General features: G+C 36.9%; 1 protein-coding gene across 5 annotated transcripts in view; it reads left to right on the top strand.

Moving 5' to 3' along the window:
* Positions 1-7,866: 7,866 nt before the first annotated feature.
* The window catches only part of gbf1 (golgi brefeldin A resistant guanine nucleotide exchange factor 1), a 98,709-nt gene continuing 91,387 nt past the window's right edge, over positions 7,867-15,188 (top strand). For all 5 annotated transcript variants that reach the window (XM_088915232.1, XM_088915231.1, XM_088915229.1 and 2 more), the window contains exons 1-3: positions 7,867-8,092; positions 10,694-10,797; positions 12,542-12,608. In XM_088915232.1, the coding sequence (XP_088771358.1) occupies positions 10,702-10,797; positions 12,542-12,608 (163 nt within the window). In that variant the 5' untranslated portion in view covers positions 7,867-8,092; positions 10,694-10,701. The remainder of the gene's footprint in view (positions 8,093-10,693; positions 10,798-12,541; positions 12,609-15,188) is intronic.

Below are 15,188 nucleotides of genomic sequence, written 5' to 3'. Positions count from 1 at the left end.
TTTGATTTTTCACTTGGAAACAAAAATAAAATATTCAAATCTCTTAATTCGGTCCCCATTTGCTCCAGTAGCATTTTCATTTCCACAATTTTCTAGTTTCAAAGTGCATTCTGAATGATTGACGTGGGTTCGTACCCCACTTTTGACAAGTTTCTTACACCAGCAGCCATATCACCCTGCAACTTGCAACTGGTAGTCTACTGAAGCTCAGCAGGTGTGAGCCTGGCCAGTACCTGAATGGGAAACATGGGAAAGCTAAGGTTGCTGCTGGAAGAGGTGTTAGTGGTGCCAGTAGGGGGCACTCACCTTGGGTCTGTGTGGGTCCTAATGCCTCAGTATAAAGAAGGGGACACTATACTGTAAAAAGGTGCCGTCCTTTGGATGAGATGTAAAACAGAGGTCCTGACTTTCTGGGGGTCATTACAAATCCCAGGGTGTTTCTTGAAATGAATAGGGATGTTACCCTGGGACCTGGCTAAATTTCCCACTGGCCTTTACCAATCATGGCCTCGTAATAATCCCCATCTATGAACTGGCTTCTTTACTCTGTTCTCCTCCCCACTGATAGCTGATGTGTGGTGAGTGCTCTGGTGCACTGTGGCTGCTGTTGCATCATCCAGGTGGGGCTGCACATGGTAGTGGGGGGGATATTAACTGTAAAGCACTTTGAGTGGAGTGTCCAGAAAAGTGAGATAAAGAGTGCACAGAATTGACTCTTCCTTCTGTAGTCATTTTCATTGCAATCAGTCTATCTCAAGAGACAATGTTAAAAACTACTGTAGAGTTAGCTCTGCATAGTAGAGTATCATTTTGGACTGATTTGACTCACTCTGGATTGCAATTTCTGCCAAAGCAGCAGCAGATGAAAGAGAGGTGTTTGAGTAGGTGCAGGATTTACTGCTTTATTTTTCAAGCTAGGAGTTTGCTTATCTCATCCTCTCTTTTGCTGGTCCCTTCACGGTCCATCTTTCTCCAAAATTCATCAGCTACTTGTCACGACCCGCACTCAAGCATGCAAGCGCTCCCACTTTCCCACGAGCTCTATTCACTCTAAACATCCACGCAACAGTTAACACCACACACTATTTAAACCCCCACTCTCCTCTTCTACCTCGCTCACTATATTGAGGTCCAGAACGAGTTTCTAGTCTCTCCAATCATCTCTTACTACTGTACTTTTTGGCTACTGACTCAGCGCTCCTTTTGACCACGACTTCGCCTCTCGTTTTTGGTACTTCTTCAATTCGGAACACTACTGGCTTTGACTCCTCGCTTTCGTGTAAGACCACAACTTCGTCTCTCATTTGGCACCATACTGTGGAACTCAATCTATCTCCCGACCTGACTCCACCGGAGTTAGCCAAGCACAGGATCCTACCTACTGCTGCCTCCTGCCTTGTGACACTACTATATCCTAGTTGACTTAATCAGATCCCTCCATCTTAATGTCTGACTTGCGGAGGAACTTGTAGTATTTTCATGTGCTCATTGTTGTTGTGTGTAACTAAGGGGCACCAGGGAAATAGCACTGTTTATATACATCCATTGTCAGAAAGCCATTTAATCCTGGTATGGGTCAGAAAAGGGCACAAGGCTGGACTACACCCTGGATAGCTGTAATACACATACACACACAGAGAATTTTGAGATACCAGTTAACCTACCCAGCCTGTCTTTGAAAAGTGGAAGGAAAGCACAGCACTTGAAGAAAACCCATGCAAACACAGAGAGAGCATGGAAACTACACACACAAGGTTCTGTAGCTCAGACTCGAACCCAGGACTCAAGATCTATGAAGCAACAGTGCTAATTGCCACTCTACTGTGCTGCCATCCACTGTGTACATAGCAATTTTTTAAATGTGTTTTTGGGTATGTAACATACTTACAAAAATGTAGTTTCTGACAAACAGTGGTTTGCACAATTTAGATTATTACTATAGTAAATAAGAAAATACTACTTTGTGGATGCTCAATTTATGTTAACTAAGAAATGTCCTCCTACTACGTCCATACATAAGCATTTTAGCTAAGTAATTGCCTATTTTGACATTAGTATATACAACACCTTGTTTCTCAATGAAAATGAAGGCAACTCCTGAGCAGGAGGTCATCGTGGTAAGATTAAAACCCAGACTGGAATGACTCAAGTGGACAGATATGGGTGTTGTGAATTAATGTAATAATTTTTTCGGAGTTGTTCAAGGAAAATGTTTAGAAGTCATCCTCGTCAATTTATGGTGACAGAATATATAGATATTTGATGTTTTCTCTATGGATGCTGACAGTTTTTTGGTAAAAAACATGATCTCCTAGTTTCATAAAATAATTGTGGCTAATAAGCTTGGAAAGTGTATCTAATGATGAAGTTCATTTACATTTAAATTATTGGCATATGCTTCAGACAACTGAATAGCAGTTTAATAGAATAAAAAGTGGAATAGAACTTTTTCATGAACACAGAGAACTATTTTCTAATGGGGTTTAAATATGATTTTAGTTATGCACCACATGCATTTTGAGTGTAGAAAAACCACTGATTAGAATTGCAGCCTTGTGCTGGGGCTCTGGGTTCAGTTCCGGACTTGGGGTGCTATCTGCTTGGAGATTGTTCTCCCCATGTTTGTGTGGATTTGCTCCAGGTGCTCAAGTTTCCTGCCACAGTCCACAAGCATTCTGGTAGGTTAATTGGCTTCTGCGAATAATGGCCCTGGTTTGAGTGTGTAAATGTCTGAGTTTCCGGCTGTCTGCCCTGCAATGGACTAGAGTTCTGCCCAGGGTGTGTCCTGTCTTCGCCCGTTGCTTGCTGGCTAGGCTCCTGTTACCTGAATTGGAAGACGCCAACAATTGGATGGAAAACAATTGGTGTTGACCATATGATTGAAATGGCTTGCAATAAACATAAGCTCATTTTGAAATTAAGAAGTACAGAAAACCTTATCACATTTGAAGAATGGGTTCACATATGGCTCCAGCCCAAAATAGCTCTGCCTTGTGAGACTGAACAGTCAGACAACCTTGAACGTTGTATGGTAGCAATGCATTCTTGCTCTAACCTCACATTTACTCCTTACAGGCCAAAGGTTTGCAAGCAAGAAGGCATACACAGGAGCAGTATTGTTCTTTCTTTATCTCTTTAAACCAAAGCCAGGTAATATAACCAATGATTCTAACACATATGAGGATATTGGACACTCTTGCATCACTAGAATTTAAAACAAATTAAAAATATCACACAAATCACTGTGAACTGTTTACGCAAGTAGGATGGACTTCTCTTTAAACAGGTAGACTGAAGAACAGGTATACTTTTGTGTATAAAGTTCTCTGTGGAAACCTTCCATTTATATTACTTAAAACTGCATTAATCACTAATACTTGTCAATCAAGATATCAGTCAATGTTACAGATCCAGAGAAAAGTACTGAATTAAAAAAAACATTTAGTTTTTTTGCTCCCTGATCCTGGAATTCCCATTAGTAAGGTAAATGTTTTCTTACATTATGTAATTGTAAGAAAAATATGTAAGTAAACTATGGCATAGGAATTTGTTGTTAATGTACTGTATTAAGATACTTTAAAAGACTACTTTTATACAGCTCTGTTGATGATTCTAAGTTATTATTGTTGTTTTATTCTTATTTCTAATATTTCTTGTATTTCTAATGTTGGTTTGTTGTTTTTGTTTTTGTTTTTGTATTCATGCACAAATATATATAGTTTTCATTTACTAAATATATAAGTGCTTTCAGAAGCCACTTTTAAAGGCACTATATAAAATAAAGCTTATTATTATTAAAAGATATCATGGATATAATCAAATATGTTGGTATAACCTTTTTTTAATGTGTCAGACCATATTATGAAAAGTAAAGTGTTCCTTCCAGCTGATCCATGGCTGTTTCAATAAAATCCATTTCGCAGTGTCTTGACTTACGCAGTACTATTCAAAACTAGGAATATATGCTTGTGAGGAATTTATGAAAAAACCTCCACTTTAAGACCATGTGTTTTTCTCCTAATGGGGTTTAAAAAGGAGAATCACTCAGTGGATGATGATCCATGTATTGCTCCAAGGAAGAAAATAGGAAATGCCAGTGTGCAGTTCTTTTCTGGACAACTGGACACACCAACATTTTTTAATATATATATTCACTATATCATTGTAGTGATGGCATTTTGTAAATCATGTAAAATAAATGACCAGAAAATTAGAACATGTGTGTTGCAAACTCGCAACTAGAAAGGATAAACTCAAAAGCAAGTGCACAATGGGCACATCACAAACAGGATTCCACTGATGCAGGACAGGGATATGGTCTCGAAGTCATGTTTTTCTTTCAATTTGTTTCAATTTAAATACATTAAAAAGGAGTCCAAAAAAGTCATCAGTTCTATGTGGTCCTCAATTAAAGAAATATGAAAACAAGCATTCAGAGACTGTTGGGGAGCTATTCATGGCACCACTGTTTTAAGCACAAACTAAAGTATATTAATTAAACTGAAAAAAAACAGTTCAAAAATATATTTTTTTATTTCCAAAAAACATTTTAAAGTATTCTAACAAACCTCCATGAAGTTATGCAGTTTCCGTTAAAGTTTCATATATATCAAACACACAAATTACTTTTTCTTCACAAAAACAGCCTATGATGTTGACATGTGTCATCTACAATACCCACGTAATGAAGTGATTTATAAAATCTATGCCTTTAAGTGAAAAATTGATAAGCAACATGTATATTATTGAAGTGATACAACAGCAGTGATAGCTTTGGACTCCACTGGAATGAGCTTCAGAATACCAGAGGAGCAGCAATGTCAAACTCATGACAGAACTAACATCAGAATGATGCAGTATGTTAATCACTGTTTATGACGCATGTGTGAAGGAGACAACCTAAGTTATCAGAACACGCAGCAAATACAAACTCTCACAAAATTACCTCAGGAAATGAGAACTCACTGAGCAGGATGGATCAAAGTCAGTTTATGAGACAAAATAATAGTATATATACTATCAGAATTAGCAAGACGTTTCTACTGTAGCTCAGTGACACTTGGTAGATGAGGTAACCTCTCAGAAGATGACCTCTGTGACTTCTGTGCAAGTTCCTTTCTCTTGTTTTTGTTTAGAAAGTCAAGGTCATAATCAGCAGGGAGTGTGTAAGGTTGGATATGCCATTCAGTACATTAGCCTGAAATAAGGGGTGTCGATGCACCCTCCTCCTGTACCTCAAAAGCAGTATCTAAATTGTTCTTTTAAGTGGTTTACCAGAGCCTGCCTTGGCAAGCAATGGGTGGAAGGCGGGATACACCCTAGGTGTGGTGCCAGTCCATTGCAGGGCAGACACACACTCACACCAGAGCCAATCTCCCCAGAAAACATTTAACTTACCAGTATGTTTTTGGACTGTAGAAAGAAACTGTAGCACCTGAAGAAACCCATGTGAATGGGGCAGAACAGACAAACTCAATACAGACAGCACCCCAGGTCCAGAATTGAACCCAAGGACTCATTTATCAAAGGCAGCAATGCTAACCACTGCACCACTGTGTAAACCACCACCTTTATTGTTTTTTAATACAATGAATAATGACAATTTGGGAGAGTATGATCATGGAATATTTGTTTTTGTCTTTAGTGAGCCTAATATCCTCAGGGAGAGTCACCAACCTCTGTTTTGTTTTTACTTGCAATAATTTCAAGTTCATTAGGACATACAATGGGTGTGCACTATAATTCTCCTAATGCAAACAATTAGGATGTACAATTCTTTTTAAGTCCTCAAAGGAGTTTAGGGCCAATTGCCTATTTTGTTGCAGAAGCAGTTACAGATTCAGTAAATGGGTTCTAATAATAGGTGAATTCTGGCGTGATCCTGGGATTTGTTTAACTAATCTAGTGAAATAATGTGGTAACAGAGTGTAGTGTTAGTATCCCAACAACTAAGTAATTAAAACCTGTACATCTTCTCTGACAGTCATCTTGTTTTATTCGACTTTTAGTGCTAATGCATATCGATGTAATGCAAAATGTACAACAAATCAAATATTTTTCACATTAGGTGGGCATTTTGCAATTTATTTATTGTACATTTTCACATTTATGGTTTAGGTATTTTTGTGTAAAATTATCCCATGCTCAATTTTGTATAAATATTATATTAGCGTTGTTCATTTTTAAGAGGCTTTGGGAAACAAGAAAGTAATGACTCAAATGGGTTAAAGTTTTAATATCATAAAAAGATAATTTTAGAATAGAAGCAGGTACTTGCTGAATACACAGTTGGCATGCATTTCTAAAATGTGCAGATTATGTGTTTAGGCATGAAGATGTTTTTTTACTATAAATAAACTGAATATTATGTCTTATCATTCTTTAACTGACGTCTCTTACAAATATGTGTAAAGTACTACACAAACCCAACATGAGTGTTTTATCTACACATCTCAGATTTTACTGGCAAATTTCAGGATATAATGCTGCCCACTAAGTAGAAAGCACACAAGAAATAATTACCTGATGGAATGCCATTGTTTGAAGATAGAATGTTGCAATTACACAAGTAGCAGGTGATCAAACACTTTGCAAGAAAGCAAACAAAAATCCCAGACACTGAACAAGACCTTTCTTTACAGGATGCACATTCAGCAAGGGAGAAGGCACTGGTAGAGATTTTCTGAGATTCCCTTCAAGGCTTCACTTTATCAGATTGTGTTGGAAGTTTATGTGTATGTGTAATGGTGTAAAACAGTTTTCCAAAACTGTTGTGCTTTATTGTAACAGGACCATTTTGTAACTGCACAAGTATGAGTAAAATATAAGGTTTTAAATGGGGTACAGAATTGCCAGTAGACATAGCACTATGACTTGACAAAATGTTGGTTACTCGATCCATTCAAGGCAGTCATTATACTCCAAGTTAAGTTCACATACTCTTATTAAAACCTTTGAAGGCAAAACAAGACTTCACCTTTTTACATGTTCATTTTATATAAGACCTTAGGACAGTGAAATGGACACTCATTACAGGAACATTTTGAGAAAGTTCAGTTTCATTTCAGTTCTTCTTATCATTAGTTATTTAAATTAGTTATCTGTAACATCCTTAAAGGTGATTAAACTTGGTCATGTCAGAATCAAACTTGAACAAACCAGTTAATTAACATTTTCTCCATGTTGACATAAGAAAGTATTAGTACTTTTATACTTTAAAGACAGGAAACAAAATTTGAAAAAAAAAGATATTTAAAAAGCATGGTATTCATATAAGAGGTAGAAATCACTTTCAGTTTCAGTTCTGGTAAAAATTCCAAAATCCATCCTTGTCTCTAAATATTCTGCCATCATAGACAAATAAAGAAAATGTACTGCATTTCTTTGATGATACTTTATATTTTCAATTGAGTTTGTCTTTTACAGGAAGCTGTTATTACTTTTCCGTTCTACAGGAAAGCCTTGATGTGGACCTTAAGGATACCCCGCTGCTGCCGTCATCACTGTATCTCAACCGACCATGCTAAATGTGTTTAGCCCGCCCCACTTGCGACGCGTCTCTAATCGCAACTCCGTTACTGTCTGCCAATGGCCAACATTGATGTCAATCAAAGACAGCTCCTTCGACTAAATTATTTTTCCTCGATTTTCTTTAGTCCTTGCTACTGGTTTAGGTTTATTGGTGATTTTCTGCTTTGTGGAACTATGTATTCCTTTTAAATTAATTTAGTGACATAGCTAGGATTTTATTCCTTTACTGTGATTGGCCTTTGTCCCCGTCCGTCATAACTTTCACCAAGCAGCATGTTCAGTTACACGTCTACTGCGTTACCACGTCAGTGAGTTTACAAAGTGCTTTGGGAGAGCCGGCTAGTGTTTTTTTTCCAAATCTATAAACATTCACCAATCAAGCGTAGGTTTATGCATCTCACCGTGAGCTGAGCTTTTTGACATGTAAACCTGTTCGTTACTGGAATGTAACAGGAGTATCTGTTAGCACGTATGGTGTAATTAATTGTTTATTTTGGTCTTATTGCTGGATAAATCAGCTGAACATTGAGCAAGCCGCCATCTTGGATTCGGACCCATACAGGTAGGTCAATGCTATCCATATATGCATTCATATACATTTTACACGTTGTCCGATGCGAGTGACAGCTTTCGTGTTTGTCTTGTAGACTGCAGAAGAAGGCCACATTGCTCTGTCTTTCACTTATTTTGCCAGCGGAGTGTGTTATGGAGCACACCGATGGCAACAACAGTGGTCAGCCACCTGTAGTATCTTACTTGCTTCAGCTCGCAGCTAGAGTATTGATATGTTTAATTACAAAATACATTTTGACAATAAACACAAAAAGCCGACAGGGAGCGGTCAAGTGTATTAAAATCTGTCAGATGTTACTGTTGGGCTATCAATGTTTTTGTTGCCAGTTAGTGTTAAGGTAATGTCCAGTCATAGACGAGCAGAGGAACTGTAGATTGAAGACTAACATGTTTGCTTTGCTGTTGAAAAACCTCACATATTAAGTGACACGAATAAGCGCTTGCTTTCCAGGGCTAAGATTGGATTCAGCTGCCTTGTATGTGCTAGTTAAAAGTGAAATATATCATTTTTGACACAGTGAGACAGTCTGGGAGATGCTGGAATGCAAATTCCAATGATCATTTATTGAGTTGGGGAATGAGAATGAGGGACGTCCGTATAGCTCCATTAAATGGTGGCATTAAAAATAATTATTGCAAAATTGTTGAATATGGATGTTTTGTTATAGTCACATTGGTATTTAAACGCTTTTATAACATGAACGAAGCAAGCAGACTTCACACTGTTGGTTGGGTATAGTTAAAGAGCGACTTCCTGTCATATGTAATTGCACGGCATCATGGGATACAATATGAACCTGAAACATTCCTGCTAGGGGCAGCGCGTTGTAAGGGAAGACTCATTTTCGGTCAAGGGAGGCGTGTCCTGTGCAAAGTATGATGTTCTTTTACTACTGGTAGCAATGTTTAAACCTGTATGTAGATAAAAGTGAAGTTAGACTATTTTAGTCCTTTTTATAAAGGAAACAGAGTCAGAAACCCGTTTGGTATACACTCACTTAAATACATACATGTTAAGCGAAGCAAGCACTCCAATATTGAATTGAAGGTTTTGACCAATAACAAAAGTTAGGATTTAACTGTTACAAAAAATCAAGTCACTGAAGTGTCCAATATGGTGTTGTTGTCACCTTTAATTTACAATAATGGAAGAAAAGAAATAACTATATAGCCACATATTTTATTTCAGAACCAAATAGCTCTTTGGTCAGCATAAAAACTTATTCAGATCTAGATTACTTACAGATATTTTTTTCTTTCCTAGTCAGCCATTCACATTTTGCTTCAACCTGAAATTACTATGACTGAAAGTGTCCTATATTCTGATTGTGTAGCTAGCTGTATTCCCAAATGAACCCTTTTCCAGTTATCAGGGTGATTATTTTGCACTGCCCAACCTGTAGAACAGTGGACAGGGCACAGCTGTCATTTTATTCCAATATCCTGCCATTAAGAAATAGTGTACTTACATTAGCCAAAATCAAAAAGTAACACGTCTTTCTGTTGGAACACACTCTTAATTACAGTAATCTTTCTCTAAGGGAAAAATCTTCGTTTTAGTTCTGAATCTGGTAGCATTACACTTTTTGCCCTTAAACATGTGTGGGAGGAATGAAGCAGTTTCAAATAATTTCTAAACTTTATTGATACTTTTAAAGCATTTGAATTCCTTCGGTGATGTTTTTCCTAAGATCTGCATTGCATACACTGTAGCAGCCTTTAACAGTGTTTTAGTTGTTCTCTGATTTTTTGGAAAGTTTGTTCTTTGTATCCATTCATGATTTTAGGTGTGTAATAATACAGGTTTCTACGGATGGTGTGCAGAAAAAATACTATAATGTACATCTTCTTCTGCTGTAACCTGGCTATTGTTTTTTGTTGGTTAATATTATATGAGGAACATTCTGTTGTTTACCAACCATTGTGTGGCAGTGAGAAGAAGGCATGTTTTTTGCAGGCAGGAAATGTAACTTGACCTTTTAAGCAAACAGGCATGACAGGTATGTTTTTAAAGAACCTTATATTGCATCATGTTTTTGTCCTTTTGTTTCATGAGTTTCTGAAGCTTGCTTATCTGCATGAAGTTTATCCAATATTGAGCTAACACTTCTTTCAGCAAGATCTTATTGTCTTATATCATAGTGTGTATGATTTATTTGCTATTGGTGGTTAACTAAGACGTTAATCCTATTATCATAAGACAGGCAAGCATGGTACAACTACTTCATACATAATTATTGTTTCAGGATGTCACTACTGTTTGAAAATCCTGACTGGTCTGTGTTTTGTACAGCAACCACTCAATAATTCTACTAAGATTGATTTCTTCTGATTTAGATTCTGAAGACTTCTTTGCAGACCATTTTTTTAGGGGCAGGGGGTCCCCTCATTGGTCGCCCCTGTGACACCACTTGTTCACTTGTTGTCCCCATGTTTGTAAGAATTTTTCTGAAAAAGAGGTAGATGATAGGGGTTGCTGAGCGGTACGACTCTATCCGATAGTCTTATTTAAAAATTAAATGACATTATCAGAATTTAAGTTCAATATAACCTTTTTTTGTAGCAATAACTATTTCATGTTCTTCTTTAGAATTCATTATGGTGGACAAGAACATATATATTGTTCAAGGAGAGATCTGTTCTGTTGTTGGTGCCATCAAACGGAATTCCAGATGGAGCACCCATACACCTCTGGTAAGACCATTTTGTATGTTATAATCATATAAGTAAGTTTGAAACCCAGGTTGTTAATCACAGATTTGAACAGAGCTATTACTAAAATCTCAGTTGGAGTCAAGAAGATGAATATAGAAAAGCTTGTTTATTGTGCTTCATGTGCAGTGTCTCTCCCTTATAGATTCCTTGGGTAATAGTTCACTCTTCATGGCCAACATTTTCTGAATATATATATATATTTTCAATGTACAGTGCAGCAAATTGCCTTTTTCTTAAGTACAGTGTCACTTGTCTACTGGTTCATGTTTTATTATTGATTATGACTTTGAAGATGTTGAGTACTTAAATAAGGTCCCCTCATACAGTTTTCTCCATTCAAGATTAAAAACATTTAGTTTCTTCAGCTTGTTAGTGTAGTACATTCCTTAAACCAGGGAAGGTATCTGGTTGCTTATCTGAACTGATTTTAGAGCAGCAATACTTTTTGTAATGTGGTGACTAAAAATGTGCATAATATTATAAATGAACTCATGCCAGTGTACTGCATACTTTTTAACATTCCTTGATTTAAATTCTACACTTTTATCAATCTTAACATTGTTTGACTTTTTTATTGCTTCCACACATTGCCTAGAGGTTGTAAATGGTGTGTCAACATAAACGCTCAAGGCTTATTCTGAAGTAGCTTCTTCAAATACCTTGTGCCCCTATGTTTTATTTATAATTTGTTCTTCCTACTTGCATGAAACACTATACTTGTCTACATTAAATTTCGTCTCCCAGGTGTTTGCCAAGTCTTGAATTTAGTCCAGATCATTTTTTCTTTACTTTTTCTACAGTGTTCAGTAATCCTTTTACTTTATAATCTGCTGTCTTAGGAATTAACAAGAGCATTGATCCTAGTTCAGACCCCTGTGGTACTCCATTAATTGTATCATCCTGATTTTTGCACCGACACATTGTTTTTTAGATCATTCATGTTCCCTGTTATATTTAGGTGAATCAATTCCTTTAGCTTTTTTAATGATTTTACATCTTAAATGGTCATCATTTCTGAAAAGGCAGAAAGAAATTATGCACTCGCAGTTCTTCAAATTCTGTTCACAAAAAGAAAAAAAATGGTTTCCATTATATTGCTTTGAATAAAGCTGGAGAAAAATCTGAGTATCTAAACAAAGTGTGCTGTTATGTTGTTTATGTTTGTGCAGTGTTTAATGTACATGAGTTATGTATTGAGAACTTGCACTTCAGGGTGTTTCCAGTCTGCATTCTCATGTGTGGCTTCAGTTTTGTTTGTTCAGTCCTGTGCTGGCATAAAAGCAGTGGAAAGATAACCTGGTGACACTGGAGGAATGGCATGTAGGGTCCACAGCTGAGCATTGAACTAGCTATTGGATAATGTCCATACTATGAAAAGAAAAAGTGCATGAACCTTACAATTTAAAGGTGCGACATCTGAAACTAGAAAATATTAGAATAATATGACTGTGTGGAATTTTATTCAGCATTATCTGCACAAGGGGCAAACCTTCGACTGGCTAAAAGTCTGGAATGATAAAAAAAGAATAGTATTCTGTAGTTCAGTGTTTACCGCTCTAGTTTTTATTATTAGCATCTGTATTGATAATCATCTCATTATATGCCAAGATTTAACAAATCTAAATATTTTAAAATATCTGCACACCTAAAACATGGTCAAAGATGGCATGAATAGTACCATCATTTTCAGTGTCTTTCATCATTTTTTGTGGTCACTATTTAGGATGAAGAACAAGATCCACTACTGAACAGTTTCAGCCACCTGAAGGAGATACTCAACAATATTAAAGGTATGTCCTTTTCAAATGAACATTTGATTTGTAAAGACCCATTTCTATGAGTAGCTTAATTATAAGGAAAATGGTCTTAGGTTAGGCAAAGAAGTTTTTTTTTTTACCCAGTGTGAAAATCATTTTTACAGGAAAACAAAATGTGCTTAGAATCACCTAATTGTTTTATACCACAATATTATTACCATACATTCTTATGAGTCCTTGAACTTCTTTGTCCTCAAAGTATCTTCTGGTGCTTAACTAGTGCATATGTTTTGTCCTTTGCAAATAGTCTTCATTGTTCTGTTTGATTACTGAATTACCCAATCTATTGTATTGTTTTGTAGCCCTTTCTGTTCATCTCTCTGTATTACTTTAATAACCTTCAGATCAGTTTGGGCTTTGAGAAAAAAATCTAAAGCTGTTAAATGAGGTAGAATAGCAAATGATTAAAAACGCATAATAACATATAATGTTTAAAACAAGAAGAGACATCTGGTTAACTAGGCTGATGGGATGTTAGGAGCTAATTGATCTGAGGATCTCATCCAGATGTTTCATGAAACATTTGAATATTTCAGTCAAATCCCCTTGTTGTCGTCTCTGTCCAAGTCTACAGTGATGTAGTTCTTTCTGACTGTTACTGTAGGACTACTTTGAGCCTGGGAATGTATCTGGTTAGTCTTCTCTGGACTGATTCCAGACAAGCAGTGTAAGTTTGTTGTGTTATGTCCACAATTGTACACAATATTCTAAAAGAGGTTTTACCAGTGCTTTTAAATTTGTAGAATATTAGCATGCCATCCCTTAAATTAGACACTTTTCACTTGTATATCCTAAAGTTTACATTGTCTAGAAGATATAATTGACATTTTAACACAAACACTTTAGCCTTTTTCATTCGTCGCCTCTTCAAGTTTATTTTTCCATTTTGTGTCTGCAGTTTGTTTTTGCTTCCTGAATGTACAACACTCCACTTGTCTACAATAATTGTCATCCTGTTATTTTTGATATTGTTTGCAAGCATGACTAGTTTACTGTGTCAGAATCTGTTATCACTATAAATTGGGAAGAGCAGGGGTTTTAATGCAGATCCCTGTGGTACTCCACTAATTAGGTTACCCCTGTCAATGCATTTACCCTTTATCTGTACTTTCCATCTTCTGTCCATTAAGACTTTCTCAATCCACACAAAGACATTTGAACAACAACTCCTTCAGTTTGAGAGTTATTATTTTCTGGGGAACATTAAGAGAAACCTTGTAAATATACCATATCCTGTGTGGATATGTGCGCATATCTATACTTAACAGTTTAATTGCAAGCAGGCCATTAGTTTTTCCAAAAAGATGTCAGATGTTTAATCATGTTATATGGAAATAATAATCATGATCCATTGTTCTTTTTTTCTCCCTTTGACTTAGCTAATCCACATACATAAGAAAAACATGTTTTGATTGTGTATTCCATCTCATTATTGAATTTCCACAGTGCTTTTCTTGTTTGAGATAAATTGGACAATTTACACATTCACCATACTGCAATGGTATAGGCCCTGTACAAATTGTGACACTTTCTGGTTGCTTTCTTGATAGCGAGGTACGTTGTACTGTATCAATCTGTGTTGTTGCTTGCCTTTTTATTGTCTTTATTGCATTAATATAATTGTTTCCCTCTGTTTACATTATTTCATTTTATATCAAATTTTTTCCTCCGTTTCCATTATTTCCTTTACTATGTGTTGAGGCAGTTTGAGTTGTGAGGTCAGAATGGTGTTAGGGTGGGCAAGCAACATTCTATGCCAACGGCTATATCACTCTGCAACTCACATCTGGTAACCCACTGAAGCTCAGCAGGTGTGAGCCTGGCCAGTACCTGGAAGGGAGACCTCCTGGGAAAAACTGAGGTTGCTGCTGGAAGAGGTGTTAGTGGGGCCAGTAGGGGGCGCTCACCCTGCGGTCTATGTGGGTCTTAATGATGCCCCAGTATAGTGACGGGGACACTATGCTGTAAAAAGGCGCTGTCCTTCGGACGAGGTGTAAAAACTGAGGTCCTGTCTCTCGGTGGTCATTAAAAATCACAGGGTGTTTTTCGAAAAGAGTAGGGGTGTAACCTGGGCATCCTGGCCAATTTTCCCATTGACCCTTACCAGTCATGGCCTCCTAATAATAATCCTCATCTATGAATTGGCTTCATCACTCTGTTCTCCTCCCCACTGATAGCTGATGTGTGGTGAGTGTTCTGGTGCACTATGGCTGCCGTCGCATCATCCAGGTAGATGCTGCACATTGGTGGTGGTGGAGGAGAGTCCCCATTACCTGAGTGGACTGTCCAAAAAAGTGCTATATAAGCATAAGCAATTATTATTATTATTTTTGGTTTGTGCTGGGACACCTCTGCATCAGATGTGAATTCAATACTTAATAGGTTTGGAGTTTAAAGGCCAAATGTTTTTTTTACACTAGTGTTTAATGTTACAGACCACATATTGACGATGAAGAGAAAGATGATGGTAGTCAGGTGTTCGTCTTGGTTCACACAGGAATAACACTTTCACATGTATTCTGCCTGCCGGTACTATAATTGTACCTATACATT

Source organism: Atractosteus spatula, chromosome 5 (genome assembly GCF_055471065.1).
Source record: "Atractosteus spatula isolate fAtrSpa1 chromosome 5, fAtrSpa1.hap1, whole genome shotgun sequence".
Lineage (NCBI taxonomy): Eukaryota > Metazoa > Chordata > Actinopteri > Semionotiformes > Lepisosteidae > Atractosteus > Atractosteus spatula.
The sequence above is the reverse complement of the archived record's forward strand: the minus strand, read 5'-3'. Positions and strand labels throughout refer to the sequence as shown.